Raw genomic sequence first — 20870 nt, 5'->3', positions numbered from 1 at the left:
GCAAAAAGTATTTAACCAGGTCAGGTATCTGGCTGTCGCGCTCCATATTATCGTCTAATATAGTATATTGGCGTATGTTTCTTGGTAGGTAAATATGTATTGATACAGACTGTACATTGCCCAAACAAGCTATCATACAAATGTTATACAGAGTCCTCAAAATCAACGACAACACCCGCCCTCCGCTTCAAGGCAATAAAATAAGCCTCCTTGCTCTCCTGTGCAACGTCAGTCCCATCAACATACAAGACGAAAAACGGAACAATAGACAATGGCGATTAAAACTCACGCTTCTCGAAGACTCGGGCTTCTCCCTAAACACCTTTGCAAACATCTTCTTCAGCCTCGCCTCAAACTTCTTGTCCTCGCTCCCCTGGTAAAACTTGCACACAAAATGCCCACCTGGCCTAAGGGTATCGCTTGCAAATTGTAGCGCCGCCGCACAAAGGTCCTACCCCTGTCAGCTCCTCTATGTTCAACACGTTCAAAGCAGAAACCCGAGTCCAATTCAACAAGAAAAAAAGGACATTCGGCTCGCAACGCAGCCCGAAGAGACATACCATGCTCCCTGCGTGGTCTCGAAACGCAACACCACTCGTGTTCATCAGCCTACGATACGGATTGGTCAACGTGTTGGACATATAGCCAGAGGTTTGATCCCAGGGTGCTGACATGTCACTTAGAACAACCTCAACACCAAAAAAAAAGTCAGCTCAAACACATGACAGCAACACCAGACACATGAAGCACTCACATCCACCGACGCCGACGTCCCATTCCCCTCCCTCTCCTCGGAAGCCTGTCTCTCGCGATCAATATAGCTCATCGTCTCCCCTTCCTCCCCCCTCTCAACCTTCTCGACGGGCCTCCCCGTCCGGGCGATAAACTCCCTCACAAGCCTCTGCACACCGGGCGACAGAAAGTCCCCCTGGAAAGTAGCCACGCCGCGCGGAGGCTGCGCGGGAATCAGGTCGATCCCAATGACCCTCCCGTGCGGCCTGGTCCGTTCCTGCGCGACCTACGTTATTAATACACCACCATTTTTCACACCAAACAGCTTCCAGTAAGAAGGGGGCGGTTGACATACTTGCGACCAGCTGCCCGGCGCGTATCCCTACCCCGCCGTCAGTAACTAAACGTAAACTCGCGAGACACGGCCTTCATACCAAATCGACAATAGTCTGTCCGGGCTTGAAAAGCCTATGCTTGGAATCCATCTGCAACGCATTAGACAATATGTTGGTGGGGGGCCGCGGTGTAGAATACCTCGAGGAGCTTAAAGGCAGCTCTGCTTTTTAAGCCTTGGACTTTTGCTCCTCGCGAGAATGCGTCCCTTCCCTGGCGCTGCTTCCATCGCGAGCTGGATGACGACCAGCGGAGGTCAGCCTTCAGGGTGGATGTGGCTGCTGCGAGACGGCGAGAGCTGGTGCACTGGCGGGAGCATAGGAGGCTCAGTATCCGAAGGGGCTGTCGAGTGGTCATTGCGAGAGGACTGGTGGCGCTGGACCGATCTCAGCTGCCTAGATTCTATATCCTGCTCATTATTTGAAGTTTATCATGGTTTGCGATTGAGACGTAGTTTGTGGTTCATGTGTGATGTTGGACTCGGTATTCCATGAAGAGTCTGGCTTTCTTCACTCTCAATTGGATGGGTTCTGATAACTGGTGATGTGGGTCTAATAGACATGCCAACTCTAAAGTGGTTACCCTGAACAACTTCTACAGTCTGTGACAGAATATATTCGCCCACCAAGTATATGCCAATATATAATGGATAATGAAATATTTTTCCCAAAAAGAAGTATACCCTAAATTGTTGTGATATAAAGCGTGATAGCCAGGTACCTGGCCTGGTCAAATACTTTTTGCCTCCCACTCTATGACCTTAGCAAATACTAGGAGCACAACCAAATGCCAACAGAACAACATGAAGAGAGAGGTTGAAAAATGACCATGCAGTCAAATGACTGCTCAATAATATTACAATACGCCTATTGAAACCTATTCCCATGTCCATATACCCATAAAACAAAGAACACCACTAATGCAAGCCCAATAATGCACATCCAATTACTCCAAACTCGCTCTTGCACTCATCCAATCATGACACCATCAAGTTACGCTCAAGCCAAGAAGCTAGCGTTGACACCTCTCCGATCCCTCTTCAAAGGTGAGAACGAGGAGCCCGCCGCGAACGCGTTCCTGACGCCGCCCCCGAGAACGGTTCGCGTCCTCCTGCTAGTGGCAGGCTGAGGCTTGGGTTTGGCAATTGCTTCGCCATCATCATCGTCAAACAACGTCGCATTTGCAGCACCCAGTAACTTGCGCTTCTTTTTCTTGACTTCTCCTTCTGGTGCCTTAGACTGCAAAACAGAGGTTGCCTTCTTGGAAGCAGCGATAGGAACATTCTCCTGGTCTGTGCTGGTTGAATTGTCGGCGGACTTTTCGACAGAAATGTCTGGTATTGACTTCACCTTGGGCGTTCCACGAGTTTTCATGACGCGGTTTGTCTTTGCGGGAGTGGACTCGGCGAGAGGCGCTGGTGCTGCCTTTGGCGGTCTCCCACGAGTCTTTTTGGGCTTAGCTGGGGATTTGAACGAAACAGTAGATTTAAAGGAGACTTTGGGCCGAGGAGCGGGCTCCTCCTCGTCCTCTGATTCTGAAGGCGGTCCATGATCAGCTGGCTCGTCTGGCACGGGATCCGGATCAGCTTCTGCGGATACATCATGGGACGACTCCTGGCCAGATTCATCTGTGAGTGATTTGTTTCGATTCAAGAATGGCGTGACTGAGAAGGCCGATTTCTCCCCAACAGTAGATTTGTCTGCTCCACGCTTCCTCGTTGGTCTCTCCCGCGCGACAATGTCATTGCCTGGCGTCTGAATCGTGATTGACTCAAAGTTCATCTCTGCTGCAGCACGACGCTTCTTTCCAACGTCAGCTGTCAAAGCAACAGCCTTCCTAGGCTTCTCCTCGCCTCCGCGGGGAAGAACGTGCGGCTTGTCGCAAACCAGCTCAGATTGCGCGTCCTCGAGCTGCTCCTTTACCCCCTTGAGATCAGATTGTAAAGCCTTAGACTTTTCTTTCAGGTCGGAGATACGCTCTTCCAGTCTTTCGTTTTCTGCGTTTGCCGAGGCTAACTCTCGCTCGTGTTCTCTCTTCATCTTCTCGCGCTCTCGTTTCTCCGCAGCGAGCTTCTGTTCGGCTTTCTCCAGCCGCGACTTTAGCTCTGTCGTTGCGGCGTCATCATCCCTAGATTGTAACCGTAGTTTTGACCGCTTTTCATTCTCCAGTTCCACTTCGAGAGAGTCAAGCTGTCGACGGAGATCGTTTCTCTCGGCCACTGTCGCTTGGAAGCTGGTGAGTTGTGACTGCAAATGCTCTAATTCCGGCTTGATTCGATTCAGTTCCCTCGTCAATGCGAATTTCTCTTGCATGGCCTTTCCAGAATCCTGCATTGTGCCGTTTAATGCTTCGATTTCAGCCTAGAAGACGTCAGTGAGTGTGACTGAGGCCTCGCAGCCATCATCGTATCGCCATACCTTGAGGCTGGCCCTGTCGACATCTTGCTTCTTCAGCCGTGCCTCTTGGGCACGAATTATCTGCCTGCTGTCATCTAAGTCGATCCTAATTTGATCAGAATCTCTGATAAGTGTGCTAATCTTGAAGTCTTTCTGGCCAAGTTTTTCGCGTAGACTGGCATTTTCGTCTCGCATCGTTAACAGCCGCAACTGCAAGAGTCGAGCTTCTTCGTCGCGGGTGATGGATTCAGTCTTGTGCAGGGCATCTTGCCTGAGCAATTCAAGTTCGTGAATGCGCGCCAGGCGCTAGAACAAGTTAGCATTTGCAGCCCCTACCAAGTATGCAGAGAGAAAATGCCAGTAAATGCCGTACCTCATTTGAGTTGCTGCCCATAGTTGCTATATTTTGTGTGGCCTCCCAGGCAGGCCAGACTCTCTGGGTGTGAGAAACGCGGGAAATGAAGACTTTGAACGCAAGAACGTGTGCTCGTTGGCTGCAATACCCGTGCAACCTCTGTCATATGGGTTCGGTCCCCAGATACAGTTGTCTGCCGTTGTCGACCACGATCTTGGTGGGTGATGAAGCTGGCTGCTGGTGGCCTTGGGCAACTGTTGGGTGGTCCTGTGTTTTGCTTGGGCATCCCGCAAAAGGAGTAAACATTTTGCTGTTTTCAGCCTAGCGTAACCGCGCAGCCGTTTGTTCGGAAATAGCGGGGTGCACGTGATGTCTCCATGGCGATGGCTGACTAATCCAGCATATACCCTGGCTGGCGAAGTGTGGCGTCTTCTGTGGCTAAGCTCCTGGCCAAGCCACCGTTACCAGTCCACTGTGAGGACACCTCAGCTTCAAGTTCCATGTTGCAGACGAAGCTCCGTGAGCTTCAACTCCCTCCCCAATCACTGCTTCTCTCACAAGCCCAATTGGCAACAACGACAGTTTCACTGCTGTCCACAATGCGCTTCCTGCCCTTACTAGCTTCAGCCAGCGCGCTTGTCGCCAGTGCATTTGCCACCGAGCAATCCACCGAGGAGAGATTCATCAAGTTCAACCGTCTCGCCCGTCTCTCGTCTCCCCTCCAGCTCAACGATGTTTCGTACAAGTCACTGACGAGCACACCACGGGATTATTCCGTTGCTATTGTCTTGACGGCCCAGGACACTCGATTCGGGTGCCAGCTTTGCAGGGACTTCAAACCAGAGTGGGAGTTGATCGCCCAGAGCTGGGCTCGAGGTGATAAGCAACAAGAGTCTCGGCTGTTCTTTGGTGTTTTGGATTTCACTGAGGGCAGAGAAACCTTTTTATCGGTATGGAAGGCTGCCGGCTGAAAATCATGGTCTACAGCGTTAACATGCTGTTTATGCAGCTCGGTCTTCAAACAGCTCCCGTCTTGATGTTTTTCCCTCCTACGACAGGACCCCACGCCGTCGCTTCTGCCGAACCCATCCGCTATGACTTTACCACTGGGTGAGAAACGATAAGAATGGAGTGAATTTTGTTCACGGTAGGCTAATGAATGAACTGCGCAGACCTCCCACCGCTGAACAAGTCCGAAATTGGTTGGCCCGCCATCTTCCTGGTCGCCCTCACCCTGAGATCAAGCGCCCTATCAACTGGTTGAAATGGGCGTCTCTCTTCACCTTTGTGGCTGGCGCCGTCACCGCAATGGTCTCTGCGTCACCATATATTCTTCCTATTATACAGAACCGAAATCTCTGGGCTGCTGGCAGCATGATTGCCATTCTGCTCTTCATTAGTGGCCACATGTTCAACCACATTCGAAAGGTCCCTTACGTCGCGGGAGATGGCAAAGGCGGCATCACTTACTTCACTGGTGGGTTCCAGAACCAACTTGGGCTTGAAGTCCAGATTGTTGCCGCAATCTGTAAGTTCCGACGGCAGTGTTCTTCCATTGTGTGGAGTTCATGATCTAACCTTGTCTTTGTAGACGGTATCCTGAGCTTCTGCACCATCGCACTTGCCACCAAGGTCCCACGCATGACCAGCCCCAAGTCGCAGTCCGTTGCTGTACTGGTCTGGGGAGCCGCCATGTTCTTCATCTATAGCTTCCTGCTCAGCGTCTTTCGTGTCAAGAACTCAAGCTACCCATTCTCACTGCCACCATTCATGTGAGCGCACAGACCGGAATGCGACTCGGCTCACTCGCCATGTTCCAGGTTATTCAGGCAGAGTTGGTGTGGTGCTGCCATTGACATGTCTCTGCAGAATCATGGGTTCCAGGTGCAGATTCAGGGCCAGGGGCCACCTCGATTGTATGTAGAATGTACATTATCAGTACCGGGGGCGCTGACTAGACACCATGCGAATTTATACAAAGGATGAATAAAGAAGTTTCACACCTCTTAGACCCGCTGTCGCACCCCTTTTTTCGACATCTCTGTTTCTTGCGTGTTCAGGAGCTGTGCATACTGTAGTGGCAACAAAGGCGATCACCGAGCAAACTGTGAAGGACTCGGTAGAAATCAATGTCTTGGCATTCAAGCTCTTCTGCCTTGGGTTCACATATATTAAGCTCCCTACCTGCACTCGACTTTATTTTTTAATTGCCCACCAACAAAGTGTCAAGCCAAGCATACACTGGGAGGCACAAAGCATTTTACCAAATCAGGTACCTAACTACCGCACCATCTAGTATGTTGGCGTATACTTCTGAATAGGCTAACATATTCTCCCATAGACTGTACAGTCTGCAGCAAGACCTGCTTGCCCGAGATTGAGTTATTACGGCATCCGAACGACGCAGCGTGCGACCCTCCTCTTGTCGCAAAGCTCACATCATGTCGCCGACCACCTCAACACCAGATCCGCTCGACGATTGCCGGTGGACCATCTCGGGTCCACTACGCAAACTGCCTATTGAGACGCTGCAAGCCATTCTTGATTTGCTACCAGCCCGCCCTCTCCTCGCTCTGTTATACGCAATTCCCCCGTTTGAACGAATGGTTAGCTCTCGACATGTTGCTCACACTGAGAAGGATGGCATTTCTATCCTACATCTTCTTGCGACGACTAGTGACAAAACCAGGGCTTTAGACTTGGCATTTTTGTACAAAATGCTTGCCAATGATGCTGTTGACGCAAACCCAATATGTCAACGGCGGAACAATCCATTGGCCCATGCAATATTTTCAAAGAATGAAAAGGCGACGGAGGCACTGTTGAAGCGAGAAGAGGTCGATGCAAATTCATGGTTCCCTCTTCTCGAATACCAGACTCCGTTAATTTATGCCATTGAACGGGAGGAAAAAAGACTTATTGATCTCTTACTCGATGCAGAAGGCGTCAATGGCGCTAAACCAGGCCTATACAGGAGAACACCGTTGTCGTATGCCGCCGGGAAGGATGACCTGGTGTTGACAAGACGGCTCCTGCCGCATTATACCGACACAAGGCTCGTTGACAACCATGGCAGTGAAGCAATACGCCACATAGATAAGATGGATGCGGCTCATCGAACTCCACTATCATATGCTGCTGCTGCTGGAAGTAAAGAAGTCGTAGAGCTTCTACTATCTCATCGGAATGTCAAGGCAAGCCGAAGAGATGTTTATAGGCAATCACCACTATCATGGGCTGCTGCTGCTGGGAGTAAAGAAGTCGTAGAGCTTCTCCTATCTCGGCATAGGGTCCATGTAGACCAGGCAGATAATAATGGGCAATCACCACTAGCAAAGGCTGCTGCTGCTGGGAGTAAAGAAGTCGTAGAGCTTCTACTATCTCAGCGGAGGGTCAAGGCAAACCATAAAGATAAAGAGGGTCGAACGCCACTATCAATAGCTGCTGCCGCTGGGAGTAAAGAAGTCGTCAAGCTTCTGCTATCTCAGCGGAGGGTCAAGGCAAACCATAAAGATAAAGAGGGTCGAACGCCGCTATTAATGGCTGCTGCCGCTGGGAGTAAAGAAGTCGTTGAGCTTCTGCTATCTCAGAATGGGGTTAACGCAAACCAGAAAGATAAAAAGAATCGAACACCACTAATGTATGCCGCTGCTGCTGGGAGTAAAGAAGTCGTAGAGCTTCTGCTGTCTCAGGATGGGGTCGACGCGGCCCATGAAGATGACTCTGGTCAACCGCCACTATCAGAGGCCGTTCAAGCGAGGAATGAAGAAGTCATACGGCTACTGGTAAACCCTGATCTTTACAGAGGCGGGAAAGATGACTATTGTGCAAAACCACTATTATGTGCAGTTGCAACGGGTGACGAAAACATCGTCAAGCTGCTACTACCAAGGCCTAATGTTGATGCAAGCACGAGAACCAGCAGCAATCAGTGTGCGTTGATCAAAGCTGCCAGGTTTTGCTCTTCAGCGGTGGTAAAGCTGCTACTATCGCAACCCGGTGTTCACGCAGACAAGCCAGGTATCTATGGTCGAACGCCACTGTCGTTTGCTGCTCAGTACGGACGCGAAAGCATCGCAAGGTTATTACTAGAGGAGTATTCCGTGACGGCTCACTCGAGATGCAACAAAAACAGAACGCCCCTAGCCTATGCAGCTGAGTCGGGAAAAGCTGAGATCGTGAATCTGCTACTGGATCATGTCAAGGAAGAAGACCTCAAGGACAAGGATTCAGAATTGCTAGTACTACTAGCACAGAAACTCCCCAGACTTCTCGCACCGAAATTAGTCCATGCTAGCAGGACCGGTGTAAACTATGCCGACAAAGACGGATACACAGCGCTATTCTGGGCCTCCAAATCCGGTTCGACGCCATTGGTAGAGCTCCTACTTTCACATCCGAATATCAACATAGACAAAACGGCCGAATATTTGAACACGCCACTACTGGAGGCCATTGAACAAGGCCATGAAGACATTGCATTGCTATTAATCAAGCGCGGCGCCGACTGCAAGAGAGGCCCTACTCCATGGCGCGACAGAACAGATACACCATTGACGGCTGCAATTCGATGTGCGCGAGAACGTGTTGTAGAGCAAATACTGCATCTGGGCGTTAGCATGGAAACCGAAAATCCCTTCTCCGAGTTACCACTGGCCTATGCTATACAAAAAAATAAACCGCGCATCGTCAAGCTGCTGCTCGACTATTATAGCAAGAAGACAGACGAGGCCACCTCGGATCTCTGCGTGGGCATGTACTATGCAGTCAGATTGTTGCAACCACAAGCTGTACAGATGCTGCTCGGCCTGCTAAATGGCCGAGTCCCCAAGCCCCAGGGCTGTCTACTGGAAGAGTTGCCAACGTTATCCTCCTTGTTGAAAGGGCGGTTCAATGAAGTGTTTGGCTATAGAACGAGTTTACATGGGGTGAGAGGTTGGAGTGCACGCAAGCGCCAGTACCAGCTCGTCGTCAAGGCGATGCTGGGCATCAGGGACGACGAGCTCGCCAACGAGGATAAGGAGTCCCCCTTCTACATAGCCCTACGCTGCCAAGTCTTCGTAGCACAGACGTTGCTCGATCGGGCTGATGGAGGCCCGGATTGGGACCGTTACCACTTCCACTGGTCGGAATCGAGGGGCGCATTTGCCAAGTACGAGAACATCGTGAGCAAACTCCTCGACATGCGCGATAAGCAGACGGCTCAGCTGCGCCGAGACAACCTGACGCCATTGTCTTGGGCTGCGGCCGGCCCCGAACTTGAATCTTACTTCCATGTTGTCTGGCATTTGCTGCACGCGCCAGAACCCGCTGTCAATATCGTCGATCGGTACGGGTTAACTGAGTTATTATATGCGCTAGGCGTCACTTCCGATGAAGACATGGCATGGTTGTTTGGCAAGATGTAGCCAAACTCCATGAAGTGAAGGTGTGGCGAGGGTATTATGGGAGGAGAGGTTAGAGCCATGCGGGACATGACGAGACCCGGCTGCCGAGGGGGAGGCAGGAAGTATTTGACCAGACATGGTGCCTGGCCATCACGCTCTATACTATAATGTCAATGTTATGGTATAGTAGTGTATACTTCTCTGTGGGCAATTATGTTCTGCCACGGACTGTATTGGAACAAAGTTCTTCTGTTTTTTTCCTTTTGCTTTTTCTGTTATGAAATCGCTTCCAGACTAGATTGGACAATCACTTGCACTCTGTTTTTAAAGTTGACATTCGAAAATCACGTACGCTCTGTTTTGATAGACCAGATTAGAAAATCAACCACTCTTTTTTTTGAAACCTCACGCACGAGTATTCCGCAAAGTTCAAAAAAGTCGAGTTCTTTATTGGAAGAACATGCCATGCCATGCCCATGCCGCCTTCAGAGGCTTTGCCTAACCAGCAGCAATGCGTCGTACGCCTCGTCAGACAGAGTTCATTGTGTTCTTGTTCCCCGTTGATATTTGAATTTTTTTCTTCCTTCACCTATCAAATAAGAGAAAAAAAAATTACAAACCAAGCGAGGATGAAGCCAGCCATATGACGCCCCACCATGATCTACCATTCTTTCCACTCGATGATGCCTCCCTGTCCTTTGCCTCCCCGGTTCACTCATCAGAAGCGTTTGTTTCCCATTTTGTCTCGCGCACTCTTTCTCTCTCTCTTGTCGTGCGCAAACATTACACTGCGTTTCTTTGCCAAAAATTTCTTGTATTTCTTTTCTCTCTTTTTTTTAGGTTCTCTTAGCCCTAGTCTTTAGTTACAAAGCAGATAAGGGAGCTGAAGAAGAAAGTTTTCAAGAAATTTATGCCCTCGACATGACGCCCCAAGCACGGATAATGTTGTCAGTGTAACCAGCGAAGAGAGTCTGGCCGTCACCAGACCAGGCGAGGGAGACACACTCGGGCTCTCGGCTCTTCTTGCCAACGGCGGTGAACTCGGGCTTGAGCTCGTCGACCTTGGACTTCTTCTCGAGATCGAAGATGATGATGCTGCTGGCGGTGGCGGCGCACAGCCAGTATCGGTTGGGGGAGAAGACGAGGGCGTGGATCTCGTCGTTGGCGTTGAGGGAGTACAGGTGCTTGGACTCGTTAAGATCCCAGAGCATGGTGGTGCCGTCCTTGCCACCGGAGGCGCAGAGGGAGCCGTCGGGGGAGATGGTGACGGTGTTGATGTATCCGTTGTGGCCCATGTGGTCGGTCTGCAGCTTGCAGCTGGAGAGTTCCCAGACCTATTTGTTTCATCACTTGTTAGCGAGCTGCAATCCCCGGTGCTAGTCGACCAGGGCCAAGACGCAGGTATTGATGAGCTTTTGTGTGGCACCCCCACGATAAAACCAGGGGTTTCGTGTGAAAATCAGGCAAAGGTGATTAGTTTGTCTCATGGCCAGAAAAGGCTCTGAAGTAGCAAATACTTGATAATTTTGCAAACATCATGTGGAAATGGGGTACGTCTTTTGGTTTCCTTGCGTTTGGCCCTGACCAGGATAGCATTCTTCACAACTCTGCACACAACATACCTTGACAAGCTTGTCCCAGCCAGAGGAGACAATGACGGGGTTCTGGGGGTTGGGGCTGAATCGCACGCAGGAAACCCACTCAGTGTGGCCCTTCTCGGAGATGGTGAACTTGCAGTCACCGAGGGTGTTCCACAGCTTGATGGTTCGGTCGCGGGAACCAGAGACGATCTGACGGTTGTCGGCGGAGAAGGAGACGGAGAGGACGTCGTTGGTGTGGCCGACGAATCGTCGAGTGGTGGTGCCGGTGGCGAGCTCCCACAGGCGGAGGGTCTTGTCCCAAGACGCGGACAGGGCGTAAGCACCATCGGAAGAGATGACCTGTTCCAAACGCATCAGCCAAGTGTCCGTCACATAGCCCATCGCCCTATGCAATAGGTCGAAGCATGGCAAGTCCGCCGGGAATAACATACGCAGTCCGAGACAATGTGGGAGTGGCCCGTCAGGGATCGCTTGGGGTATCCGTACTGGGTCTCATCGCGAGTGAGGTTCCAGATGATCAAGGTCTTGTCGCGGGAAGCCGACAGGAGCATGTTGGGGCTGCAAGGTGTCCAACGTTAGTGTTTCGTTCCATCTAAGAATCGATATATAGTTTCGACTTCGAGATGAGGGTTGGCCAAAAAGGAAAACCGAGAAGTCATCGCACATACTTCTCCAAGGAGGTGGCCAAGGAGGTGACCCAGCCATTCTATTGTACCAAGTCAGTATTTCCGCTTTCAATCAAAACCGTCGCAAACTGTGCCTGTCCCATCTCTCCATGCTGACATAGAAAAATCGGAGCACATATGATGGTCCCAAAACCGACACAGACTTTGCTTCAATGCGACGGGAGACAGGGCGTAGTGGGAGGAAAAACGTACGTGGCCCTCCAAAGTGCCCTTGAGGATCAATTGTTCAGCCATGGCGACGTAGACGAAGGCGGTGCAACGAAGATCGAGAGTTGCAGTGAGAGGGGGAGGGAGAAAGGAAGTCTGAAGGGTTTCGCGAGGGCTGGCTCTTCTGCAAAACCGGACTGGGTCGCTTGCAAGTGGTCTCGGTGGCTCGGCTGAAATTGGGATATTTTTTGTGTGGGTGAAAAATTAGGGCCGCCGCATTGCGAGTTGAGTAAAGTGGTCCCGCAGGTACGTGGGTACTTACTTGGCCAGTGTACCATCTTGCTGGGGCGCTAATATTAGCTTACATCCAAGTGTTTGTACCGAGTAGCCACAATGTTGGTGAAAATACTTAGAGTCAACGCTTCCTCTAGGATGCTGATAGTACTTAAGCACTTTTGGTTCTGTGTAATAGTAAGATTGGCTTATTGCGATCAATTAGTCGGTGCTACGAGTCGCAGTGACATGTCCTTGTTTGTCCATACCGTATTAACCTTTCCAGCAACATCACCAACTACGACATCAGCAATACAGCATTAACAGGCATGGCTCAGTTTCTGATAAAGAAAAGCAATACCAGTACAATTGAGTACTCCAATATATAATTACTATTGCTCGCAAGACCATCCTGCAAATGCAACTCCCAACTCCGAGCCCGGCAACCTGCGCACAACCCAATATATATCCCATTCCCAATTTATCAACGCTTGGGGTATCAGAACGGTAAAATTATCTGCGGCACCTGTATCTCGAGCCGTCAAAGCATCTTGCTCAATCAATAGTCATACATTCAACCCGCCTTGCCAGGGCAACGTCCAAGTGCAACATGCCTTGTGAAAACAGCACATCAGTTGCCTTTCGAAGGCAATACTGTCAATCGCTTGCCTATCCGGGAAACCTCCTTTCGCGAAAACACGGCGTCGCCGTTGACAATCATGCTATGATCAGCAATATCAACATTGTCCGTATTTTCCCCACGATTTTCAGCTCCCATAAAGCGTTTCATGGTTAATTCCCACAGCCGGAACCGTTCCTTTCCCTGTACATCCTTTTCGACCAAGTTCTTGGCCTCCTTCTGCTTCCGCATCTTGGAGGCACGAACTAGCCGACGCAGGGCATCTTCGCCTTGCTGTGCTATTCTTGCAGCTTCTTCTCGTGTCTTCTGGGCATCTCTCGCGTTCGTGTCCTCTTGTGGGGTAAACTTATAGGTGTGGCGGCTAGGAAAGTCAGGGAAGTTGGATGGGATGTAGCTTTTTGATTTCTTGTCGGGCTGACCACTAAGCTCAGGGCCAAGGAGGGGGAGAGTCGTATATGCATCGTCGTCGGCTACATGAACGCTTTTGTACCTTGGAATGTAGGCTTCGGCGGGTAATGGATTCTTTAAATGGGGTTTCAGTGATGAAACTGGTAGGTTAAACCGCCGTAAAACAGCTTCAAAGTCCATAGGTACGGGATGGTCGCGGCGAGAAGAGAGAGCCAATCTTTTGGTCTCCTCAATTATGGACTCGAGATCTGGGTTTGTGTCAGTATGGTATCAATATGATATATGTTGACTAACGAAAACTAACACGTCTCGACGAGGGCTGTGAAGCTCTCCATGGCCTCCGGCGTAGCAGAAGAAAAACCGTCATGTTTTAAAACCAAAGCTATTGAACGTTGGATGCCGGTCCTTGCGTTGGCATGATGTGTGGGCGCAAAGGACTTGACCGCCATGACCTCGTTGTCGTCCCTGGCCTCCAGCATGTCGACAGAGACGATGTCATCTTGGATACAATCAGGATGTGGCCCGCTTAGCCTACGTCGCTTGGAGCTTCCATCCGAGTCCGACGGAGAGAGGCTACGTTTCGATGACATGATGCAAGCTCTCGAGAGACTTGTAGCCTGTAGGTGGGTTGACGAAGGAGGTTCTCAGCGGAGCTGTGTTTGCCAGAGGCTACGCAAGTTCTTCAACCGAAAGGATGTAGGCCGACTCAAGGCTGTGCATCTGAGGAGGATATGGAAAGCACGTTAACAGCATAGAAGTGTTCAGCAGTGCCTCTTATTGAGGTTATAATGGATAAAAAGTAATGGAATCAGCGGGCGACTTGACTAAGCGGTGGTGATGCGACGAGCTCTAGGCCTGCACACTCGGCAAATGCTCGGCTTATGTCAGGGATGCTGGAAGCTTAGGTACCTTTAAGGTACCTACTGTACTTAGGTCTAGGTACTTAAGTACTTAGTACTTTAGTTGAAGACATGCAGCCACTTCCTACTTAGGCACTGGAACAATACTCGGAGCAGCCAAAACCTTCCTTCTCCCGCAGGAACGGTTCGCAAAGAGAAAAAAGTCAAAAGAGCAGGCGCTACAATGCGTACGGCGAGATCTTTGCCAGGCAATCTCAACAAAGGGTCCGGAGACAACAATGGGTACTTACCTTGCCAGTTAGGCGTCAAGGTTGCTCGACTGCACATGTGACCAGATTCCCTGGCGCAGCGCCTTCTGCACCTTAGTCTGTGCCCCGTCCTTGCTTTGCTTGCTACCCGGAACCAGGCGAATCAAGTTTCAGTTGTGATTTTGAAGTCGTACAGTCCGTCAAGCTTGGACTATATATGCCTGTTTGCGATTGGATAACATTCAAGAATTTCTTACCGGCTATGGAATACGTACTTCCAGCTGTTGGGCCTATGGTATTGCATTGACATACGGCAGGCAGTTGATGGTCCCTGTTCCATGTCTGGTATATATTACTATGCTGCCGCCGCCCCGGCGGGCATGTCGGTGGCTCACTCTCGGTAGGGCCTGGAGAACGCCATCCTATCCTCTTCATCTCCAATCAGCATGAGGAAGGCGCCTACTCTCTTTGCTCCTTCCTTCCTAGCTGCCAGTCTGTGCAGCCACTCGGTATACAGAGTGCCGACCACCACCAGTGCCTACTAGAGACTCCGTAGTGTTTTGAGGACTGACAACATCACTCGACCACAAGATCGAAACGAGTGGCACAAATCCTGTTGCCTTGCCCAACGCCAACAATTGAGAGACGGGCCTGCCCATAGCCGCAAATCACGTCGCACTATTTGCATCACTTCTAGCGGGTTCAACCCCAGGTGGCTGCCACAAGTCCTACGCCGATTGTGCCATCAAACTCAATATCCTCCCTCTCCTCCCGCAGACCGCCGTCAATGTCTCGGTAGCCAACGTCCAGACGCAAGCAGATGCGAGGTACTCCCCAAGGGACAAGGGACCAAGTGCCGACCTCGTACTTGGTTCTGGTGACAGACTACCGAGTACTCCAAGACCGGTGGCTCAGAGTCTCCACTCCATGGCGTCGAAATGCGCTGATGGCCACTTCTGTCACAAAACATATGGTTACTATGCCTACAGAGACTACTCCGTAGCCATATTCTTGCTCTTTCTATTCAACTGTCCAGCCCGGTGTAATATACTAGCTCCCCTAGCCCTCGCGGAACACCATGAAGCTGCCTCTAGGGAATTTACCTCGGCGACAAAACTAACTCTAAAGCTTGTCGTTGTCTGGAAGCCATCAACACTGAGCTAGCATCGGAAACCTGTCATCATACGGACGCTACACGTTTACTCTTGCTGGGAGCTGCACAACGCACCCCTCACACATAAAAAAAATTGTTGATATCTTCGCTGAGGAATCCGTCGTTTTTGGAGGCACAGACTTCCAAACTGACAGCATGTTTTCATTCGACAAGGCCCTTCTGCCCAAGATCACCACTAGGAAAGCTTTGATCCTAGTTGATTTCCAAAACGATTTCCTGGATCCTGATGGAGCCTTACCTTGTTCGGACCCCGACGGGTTCATAAATCGCGCCGTTGAACTAGTTGCCAACTTTCGTGGCAACGGCGATATTATTTGGCTTCAGTCGCAATTTTCAAGTCCTGTATTAGTGGACCACGAGTCCATCATTGTTTCCGATGCACCGCCGGTGACGAGGCACCGAGGACGTCGAAGCCGAGGACGACATGCTGCTCCCGCCTTGCCTCAGAATCCAGATGAGCCATTGGACCCCGAGGCTTTCCTAAGCCACCCAGAAGCTAACTGTGTAAAGTCATCATCATGGGGAGCTCTAATGAGCCCAGTTGTGGAAATTGCGGTGAAAAAGGGAGACACCATTCTGTCAAAGCCTCAATACTCTGGTTTTAGAGGGACTCAACTCCTTCTGTTGCTCCGGGCAAAGATGGTCATGGAAGTCTACATCTGCGGATCATTGGCTAATGTAGGAGTCTACGCCACTGCCTTGGATGCCGCCGGCCATGGATTGTCAATCACCATTGTCGAAGACTGCTGTGGTTATCGCAACGAACAGAGACAGCTCGCGGCAGTACGAAGTCTGATCGAACTCACAGGTTGTGAGATTGCGTCTTTGGCAGAAATACTAGAAAATCTTCAGCCCAAGAGAGCTGCGAAAGCTCCTATTCCAGCCGGTAGAAAGCCAGACAATCGCATCGCGGTCGCAGATTCTCCTGATCTTGTGCAACACATGGCGGGCCTTCGGCTTGATGCTGAGCCCTCGGCAGTCAATGTTGGCAATGGTACAGCCCCGTCACTGGCCAGCAAGGCTGACTCACAGAGTGCCAAGCCGAAGCAACAGGAAACGGCTGGAAAAGACAAGAAATTAAAAGAGAAGGTGCCCGAGGATGTGGAATCCCGCAAACAAGTAGTTGAAAAAGATGACCTTGGTTCATCCATCACAGAAGCCACTGATAGACAACAAGAGGCATTATCTACCAACGCCAAACCCCACCCAAACACCATGACCGGCCAACCAGTCACTTCCGACAATGACGAGGAACAACTTCTGCAAAAGGGCTTGTGTGAGGGCGACACTGACATTATTGACAATGTCCTACATGAAGACTTAGCCAAAGACGCCTTTGAAAAACTACGCGATGAAGTGCAGTGGCAACGAATGCTGCATCAAGGCGGCGAAGTTCCCCGCCTGGTAGCCGTGCAAGGCGAGGTATCAGACGATGGAAGCATGCCAGTCTACCGCCATCCATCAGACGAATCACCACCGCTGCTGCCGTTTTCTCCCACGGTCCTAGCCATCAAAAGCGAAACCGAGAAATATCTCGGGCACGAACTAAACCACGTCCTAATCCAGTTCTACCGCGACGGCAAGGACTACATCTCTGAACACAGCGATAAGACCGTAGACGTTGTCAAGGGCTCATACATTGCCAATGTCAGTCTCGGCGCAGAACGAACCATGGTATTCAGAACCAAGAGACAGGGTAAGGACCCGTCTCGCGACGATGCCTCTTCTCCGGGAGACACAAGGCGCCAATCTCAACGTGCACGGCTGCCTCACAATTCTCTATGCCGCCTGGGTCTGAAGACAAATATGAAATGGCTTCACTCCATCCGGCAAGACAAGCGCGCGGAGAGAGAAAAGACACCTGCAGAACTGGCCTTCAAAGGCGGCAGGATTTCTCTGACGTTTCGACAAATCGGCACCTTCTTGGATAAAGACGAAACCAGCATCTGGGGCCAGGGTGCCACAGGAAAGTCTCGCGAGACTGCCAAACCCGTCGTGAACGGGCAGAGCCCGGAGGCCGTTGAGATGTTGAAGGCGTTTGGTGCGGAAAACAACTCTTCGGCATTCGACTGGGAAGAATGGTACGGCAAGGGCTTCGACGTCCTCCATTTCAGCAACTCCCCGCGCTTCTTTGCGTCCGTGGATGCGACATCCAACATGCGCATTCATCTAATGCTCGCTGAGTACGGCATCAACTTTGCTAAAGGCAGTATGGCGCCAGATCCAAAGAGTAGCAACACAGCACATGCAGCAATCCGCTTTGTCGACAATAATGCGAGCAAGTCTGTTGTAGACGGAGACGTAGCCATCATGCTGTACCTGAACTCCGTGTATGGACATGACAAGAAAGATCAAGCCGATCTCGCTCTCCGGTTTACAAGATTCCAAGGAGCGCTGAAACTAGGCGACTTGTGGAAGCAGCATGATAGCTCTACACCTCTGAGCAAGACCCTTCTCCGGGAACTAGGTACATGGGATGAAATGGCTGCGAACACGTCTGAAATCGGCGTGCCTGGTTCAACGCCTAGCCTTGCCGATTTTGCAGTCTGGCCTGTCCTGCACGCTATCGTGGACCAGTATGGTACCGAGGTGTTTGATGGAATGGGGGCTTTGAAGGGGTATTATGAGCGGTTTGGCGAGAGAGAGGCAACGAAGCAGGTTGTTGGGAAGTGATGCGTGCATTTTTGAAGAGATCTGATACCATTTATCTTGGCGTTTGAACATACCAATGATCTTTGATTAATGAATACTGTTCCTGGGACATATTTCGTCATTTATCACGGAGACCAGTGTTGTGGAGCGTGTTTGCTGACGACAGGTGATGGTATGCCAGTAGACAGTAGCACATCACATGCCATGGCACAACGAAATCGGGGAGTTGATCCTCGTGTTAATCATGTAGCCCCCAATCTGATCGACTTATACACGTAAGTTAAATTACATTTACGCCCGTCCCCCCAATGCAAAAAAAGCAGATGTTTATTTTCCCGTGTACACAAAAGACAAAGAGCAAAAATATCCGTCTAGAAGGAATACCATGAAGCTATCGACTCAATCTAGCAGAGGCGAGTTTATTGAGAAGCATCCCAAGGCAAGGGGAAGGTACCAGCCCAATCCTCAACCTCACTTCGCAGCTGGACGATTTCGGACTCCGAGTTGCCGTTGCCAACGTGGTCGAGGAACAGCTTGAGCTTGCCAGGGCTCTTCTCACCACGCTCTTTGGCGGCGGCCTTGACAGTCTTGTCGATGCGGGCGGCGATGGTGACGGCCCGGTCGACAATGTCGGCGACGCGGACAAAGTCGTTCTCGTTGAAGCCGCGGGTGGTCATGGCCGGGGTGCCCATTCGGAGGCCGCCGGGGACGAGGGCGGAGCGGTCGCCGGGAACGGTGTTCTTGTTGGCGGCTACGCCGACGAGCTCGAGGACACGCTCGACACGGCCGCCGTCAACGCCGTGGGGTTTGAGGTCCGCGAGGACAAGGTGGTTGTCTGTGCCGCCGCTGACGAGGCTATATCCGAGGCCGCCCTTGCCCTTGGCCTCGCCGAGGCGCTTGGCGAAGGCTTTGGCGTTGGCGAGGACCTGCGACTGGTAGGCATGGAAGTCGGGCCCTTGGGCCTGCTTGAGGGCGACGGCGAGGGCCGTGATGGTGTGGTTGTGAGGACCGCCCTGGTGGCCTGGGAAGACGGAGGTGTTGATGGGGCCTTCGAGGTTGTACATCTCGTCAACTTTGGTCTTGGGGTTCGTGCGACGGACGCCCTTGCGGAAGAAGATGAGGGCTCCTCGCGGGCCTCGTAAGCTCTTGTGGGAGGTGGTGGTGACGATGTCGGCGTAGGGAAAGGGGCCGGGGAGGACCTTGGCGGCAACGAGGCCGGAGATGTGAGCCATGTCGGCCAACAGGTAGGCGTTGGCCTTGTCGCAGATCTCGCGCATGCGCTTATAGTCGATAAGACGGCTGTAGGCACTGGCGCCGGCAACAATGATCTTGGGGCGGTAGATGAGCGCAAGCTCCTCGAGCTTGTCGTAGTCGATCAGACCGGTAGACTCATCCAGTCGGTATGGGAGCGTTTCGAAGTACTTGGAAATGAAGGATATTTTCTTGGTTGGCGTCTGGTAGCCGTGGGACAGGTGGCCGCCGTGAGGAAGGTCAAGACCCATCAGGCGATCATGGGTGTTCATGAGCGCAGAGTAGACGTACAAATTGGCGGGAGCGCCAGAAAGAGCTAGATGAAGCCATTGTTAGTACATATGTGCGGCCCATGTAGCAAAGCAGCAAGTGCTATGCCGTACCTTGAACGTTGACGCCCCAGTTCGCAGCGTCAAGATCAAAAGCTTCCAGAGCTCGCTGCTGGCAGAGACGCTCCGACTGATCAGTAAACTCGTTGCCGCCATAGTATCGAGCACCAGGATAGCCTTCAGAATACTTGTCTACCATCTCGAGTCAGCACCGCCTGGGTCTCTTCACAAGTATAAGTCGGCTTACTCTGCATAACACTGCCAAGAGCATCTAGAACGGCCTGGGAGGTAAAGTTCTCAGAAGGAATCAGGTTGATGAAGTGCTTCTGGCGTTTTTTCTCCTACACACTAGTTAGCGCGCTGCAGTGCTGACACCTCGGTTCAAAGAGCAAGCGGCACCAATCGCCAACTGGAATAAAACGGTGGTACGTACATTTTCAATGATATCGAATACAGTGGGATCGGCCTGCTGTAAATGAGCGGCAAGGAGCTGCAGCCAAAAAAAGAAGGTTAGCGGGTGGTCTGCAGCGACACAATTCGAACAAGTCAAGTTGGCATTGTGCCACCAACCTGTTGCTGTCCGTCCAAAGCTATGGATGACTTGGCTCGTCGAGCGGCCACAATGGGCTTGGCAAAGCCACGAAGGGCTCGCGAAGTGCCTCGCAGACCGGGCAGAGACATGACTATGACCTGCGAATGTCGCGTTGTGGTGATATTTCTCGGGGTAGGTGGGAGTGAGTGCGTGGCGTGATGGCGGGAGAGCTCGAGGAAAAGCCTCGGATGACGCACTCAAATAGGCAATGTTTCGCCAGAGAGTTGTACACAGGGCACGGAATCAATGAAGAAGAGAAGAATCGAGCGTGACAACGGAGCAGCCAGGTATGGAGCCGGGACCGAGCTTATGTTTGGTCAGAGCAACAAAGTCGGAGCGGCTCGACGATGATAGCATCCGCCGTTGACGGCGCAAACAAGTTCCCTGGTATCTCTCATGGTCGTCGAGTCTGTCGCACGTCTCGAATTCGTGGTCCGATGGGCTCCGACCGCCGGTACCCGCCCATTCCCCTCAAGCTGGTCGCTCCATTCCTTGCCCCAATCTTCGCCTATCCCCGCATTGGAATGTCCCGTAACCCGTCTGGCGAAGATAATGAAGCCCGCGCTGCCTTTCCGACCCAGCAGTTTACCAGCAGCGCTCCAGCAGGGATCCAGCGGGCCATTCCTCTTGAGGGAGCTTGATGACCGCGGCCGAGCCACCGACCCATTCTCATTAGCTAACACGCGAGCCGAACCTGTGCCTCCAGTGCATTGTCGTTACGTATAGGTATCTCAACGTGCTGTCCT

At 51.5% G+C, this 20870-nt stretch overlaps 8 protein-coding genes across 8 annotated transcripts; 3 read left to right on the top strand and 5 right to left on the bottom strand.

The window, feature by feature from the left end:
* Positions 1-143: 143 nt before the first annotated feature.
* On the bottom strand, positions 144-1482 carry rlmE (Ribosomal RNA large subunit methyltransferase E; the record flags this gene model as incomplete). Its single annotated transcript, XM_014685159.1, has 7 exons — positions 144-218; positions 290-451; positions 561-689; positions 755-1018; positions 1088-1114; positions 1167-1217; positions 1267-1482. The coding sequence occupies 7 exons, from the start codon at positions 1480-1482 to the stop codon at positions 144-146; spliced, it is 924 nt and encodes a 307-aa protein (XP_014540645.1).
* A 641-nt stretch (positions 1483-2123) lies between these two features.
* On the bottom strand, positions 2124-3915 carry G6M90_00g070310 (uncharacterized protein; the record flags this gene model as incomplete). The annotated part of the gene is made up of 3 exons (XM_014685160.1): positions 2124-3485; positions 3543-3827; positions 3895-3915. 3 exons carry the CDS (start codon positions 3913-3915, stop codon positions 2124-2126), a joined length of 1668 nt encoding a protein of 555 aa, XP_014540646.1.
* Positions 3916-4475: 560 nt separating this feature from the next.
* Positions 4476-5652, top strand: magt1 (Magnesium transporter protein 1; the record flags this gene model as incomplete). Its single annotated transcript, XM_014685161.1, has 4 exons — positions 4476-4826; positions 4886-4986; positions 5049-5404; positions 5468-5652. 4 exons carry the CDS (start codon positions 4476-4478, stop codon positions 5650-5652), a joined length of 993 nt encoding a protein of 330 aa, XP_014540647.1.
* A 665-nt stretch (positions 5653-6317) lies between these two features.
* ANK1_1 (Ankyrin-1) lies at positions 6318-9284 on the top strand (the record flags this gene model as incomplete). The annotated part of the gene is made up of 1 exon (XM_014685162.1): positions 6318-9284. One exon carries the CDS (start codon positions 6318-6320, stop codon positions 9282-9284), a length of 2967 nt encoding a protein of 988 aa, XP_014540648.1.
* Positions 9285-10171: 887 nt separating this feature from the next.
* cpc-2 (40S ribosomal protein RACK1) lies at positions 10172-11784 on the bottom strand (the record flags this gene model as incomplete). The annotated part of the gene is made up of 5 exons (XM_014685163.1): positions 10172-10597; positions 10886-11203; positions 11296-11422; positions 11533-11570; positions 11743-11784. The coding sequence occupies 5 exons, from the start codon at positions 11782-11784 to the stop codon at positions 10172-10174; spliced, it is 951 nt and encodes a 316-aa protein (XP_014540649.1).
* An 817-nt stretch (positions 11785-12601) lies between these two features.
* Positions 12602-13608, bottom strand: taf8 (Transcription initiation factor TFIID subunit 8; the record flags this gene model as incomplete). The annotated part of the gene is made up of 2 exons (XM_014685164.1): positions 12602-13266; positions 13323-13608. The coding sequence occupies 2 exons, from the start codon at positions 13606-13608 to the stop codon at positions 12602-12604; spliced, it is 951 nt and encodes a 316-aa protein (XP_014540650.1).
* A 1827-nt stretch (positions 13609-15435) lies between these two features.
* On the top strand, positions 15436-17973 carry ALKBH2_1 (DNA oxidative demethylase ALKBH2; the record flags this gene model as incomplete). Its single annotated transcript, XM_014685165.1, has 1 exon — positions 15436-17973. The coding sequence occupies one exon, from the start codon at positions 15436-15438 to the stop codon at positions 17971-17973; it is 2538 nt and encodes an 845-aa protein (XP_014540651.1).
* Positions 17974-18371: 398 nt separating this feature from the next.
* On the bottom strand, positions 18372-20213 carry G6M90_00g070250 (uncharacterized protein; the record flags this gene model as incomplete). The annotated part of the gene is made up of 5 exons (XM_014685166.1): positions 18372-19519; positions 19587-19724; positions 19780-19873; positions 19966-20022; positions 20103-20213. The coding sequence occupies 5 exons, from the start codon at positions 20211-20213 to the stop codon at positions 18372-18374; spliced, it is 1548 nt and encodes a 515-aa protein (XP_014540652.1).
* Positions 20214-20870: the final 657 nt, after the last annotated feature.

This window comes from Metarhizium brunneum, chromosome 4 (assembly GCF_013426205.1).
Source record: "Metarhizium brunneum chromosome 4, complete sequence".
NCBI classification, from domain to species: Eukaryota; Fungi; Ascomycota; class Sordariomycetes; order Hypocreales; family Clavicipitaceae; genus Metarhizium; species Metarhizium brunneum.
The sequence above is the reverse complement of the archived record's forward strand: the minus strand, read 5'-3'. Positions and strand labels throughout refer to the sequence as shown.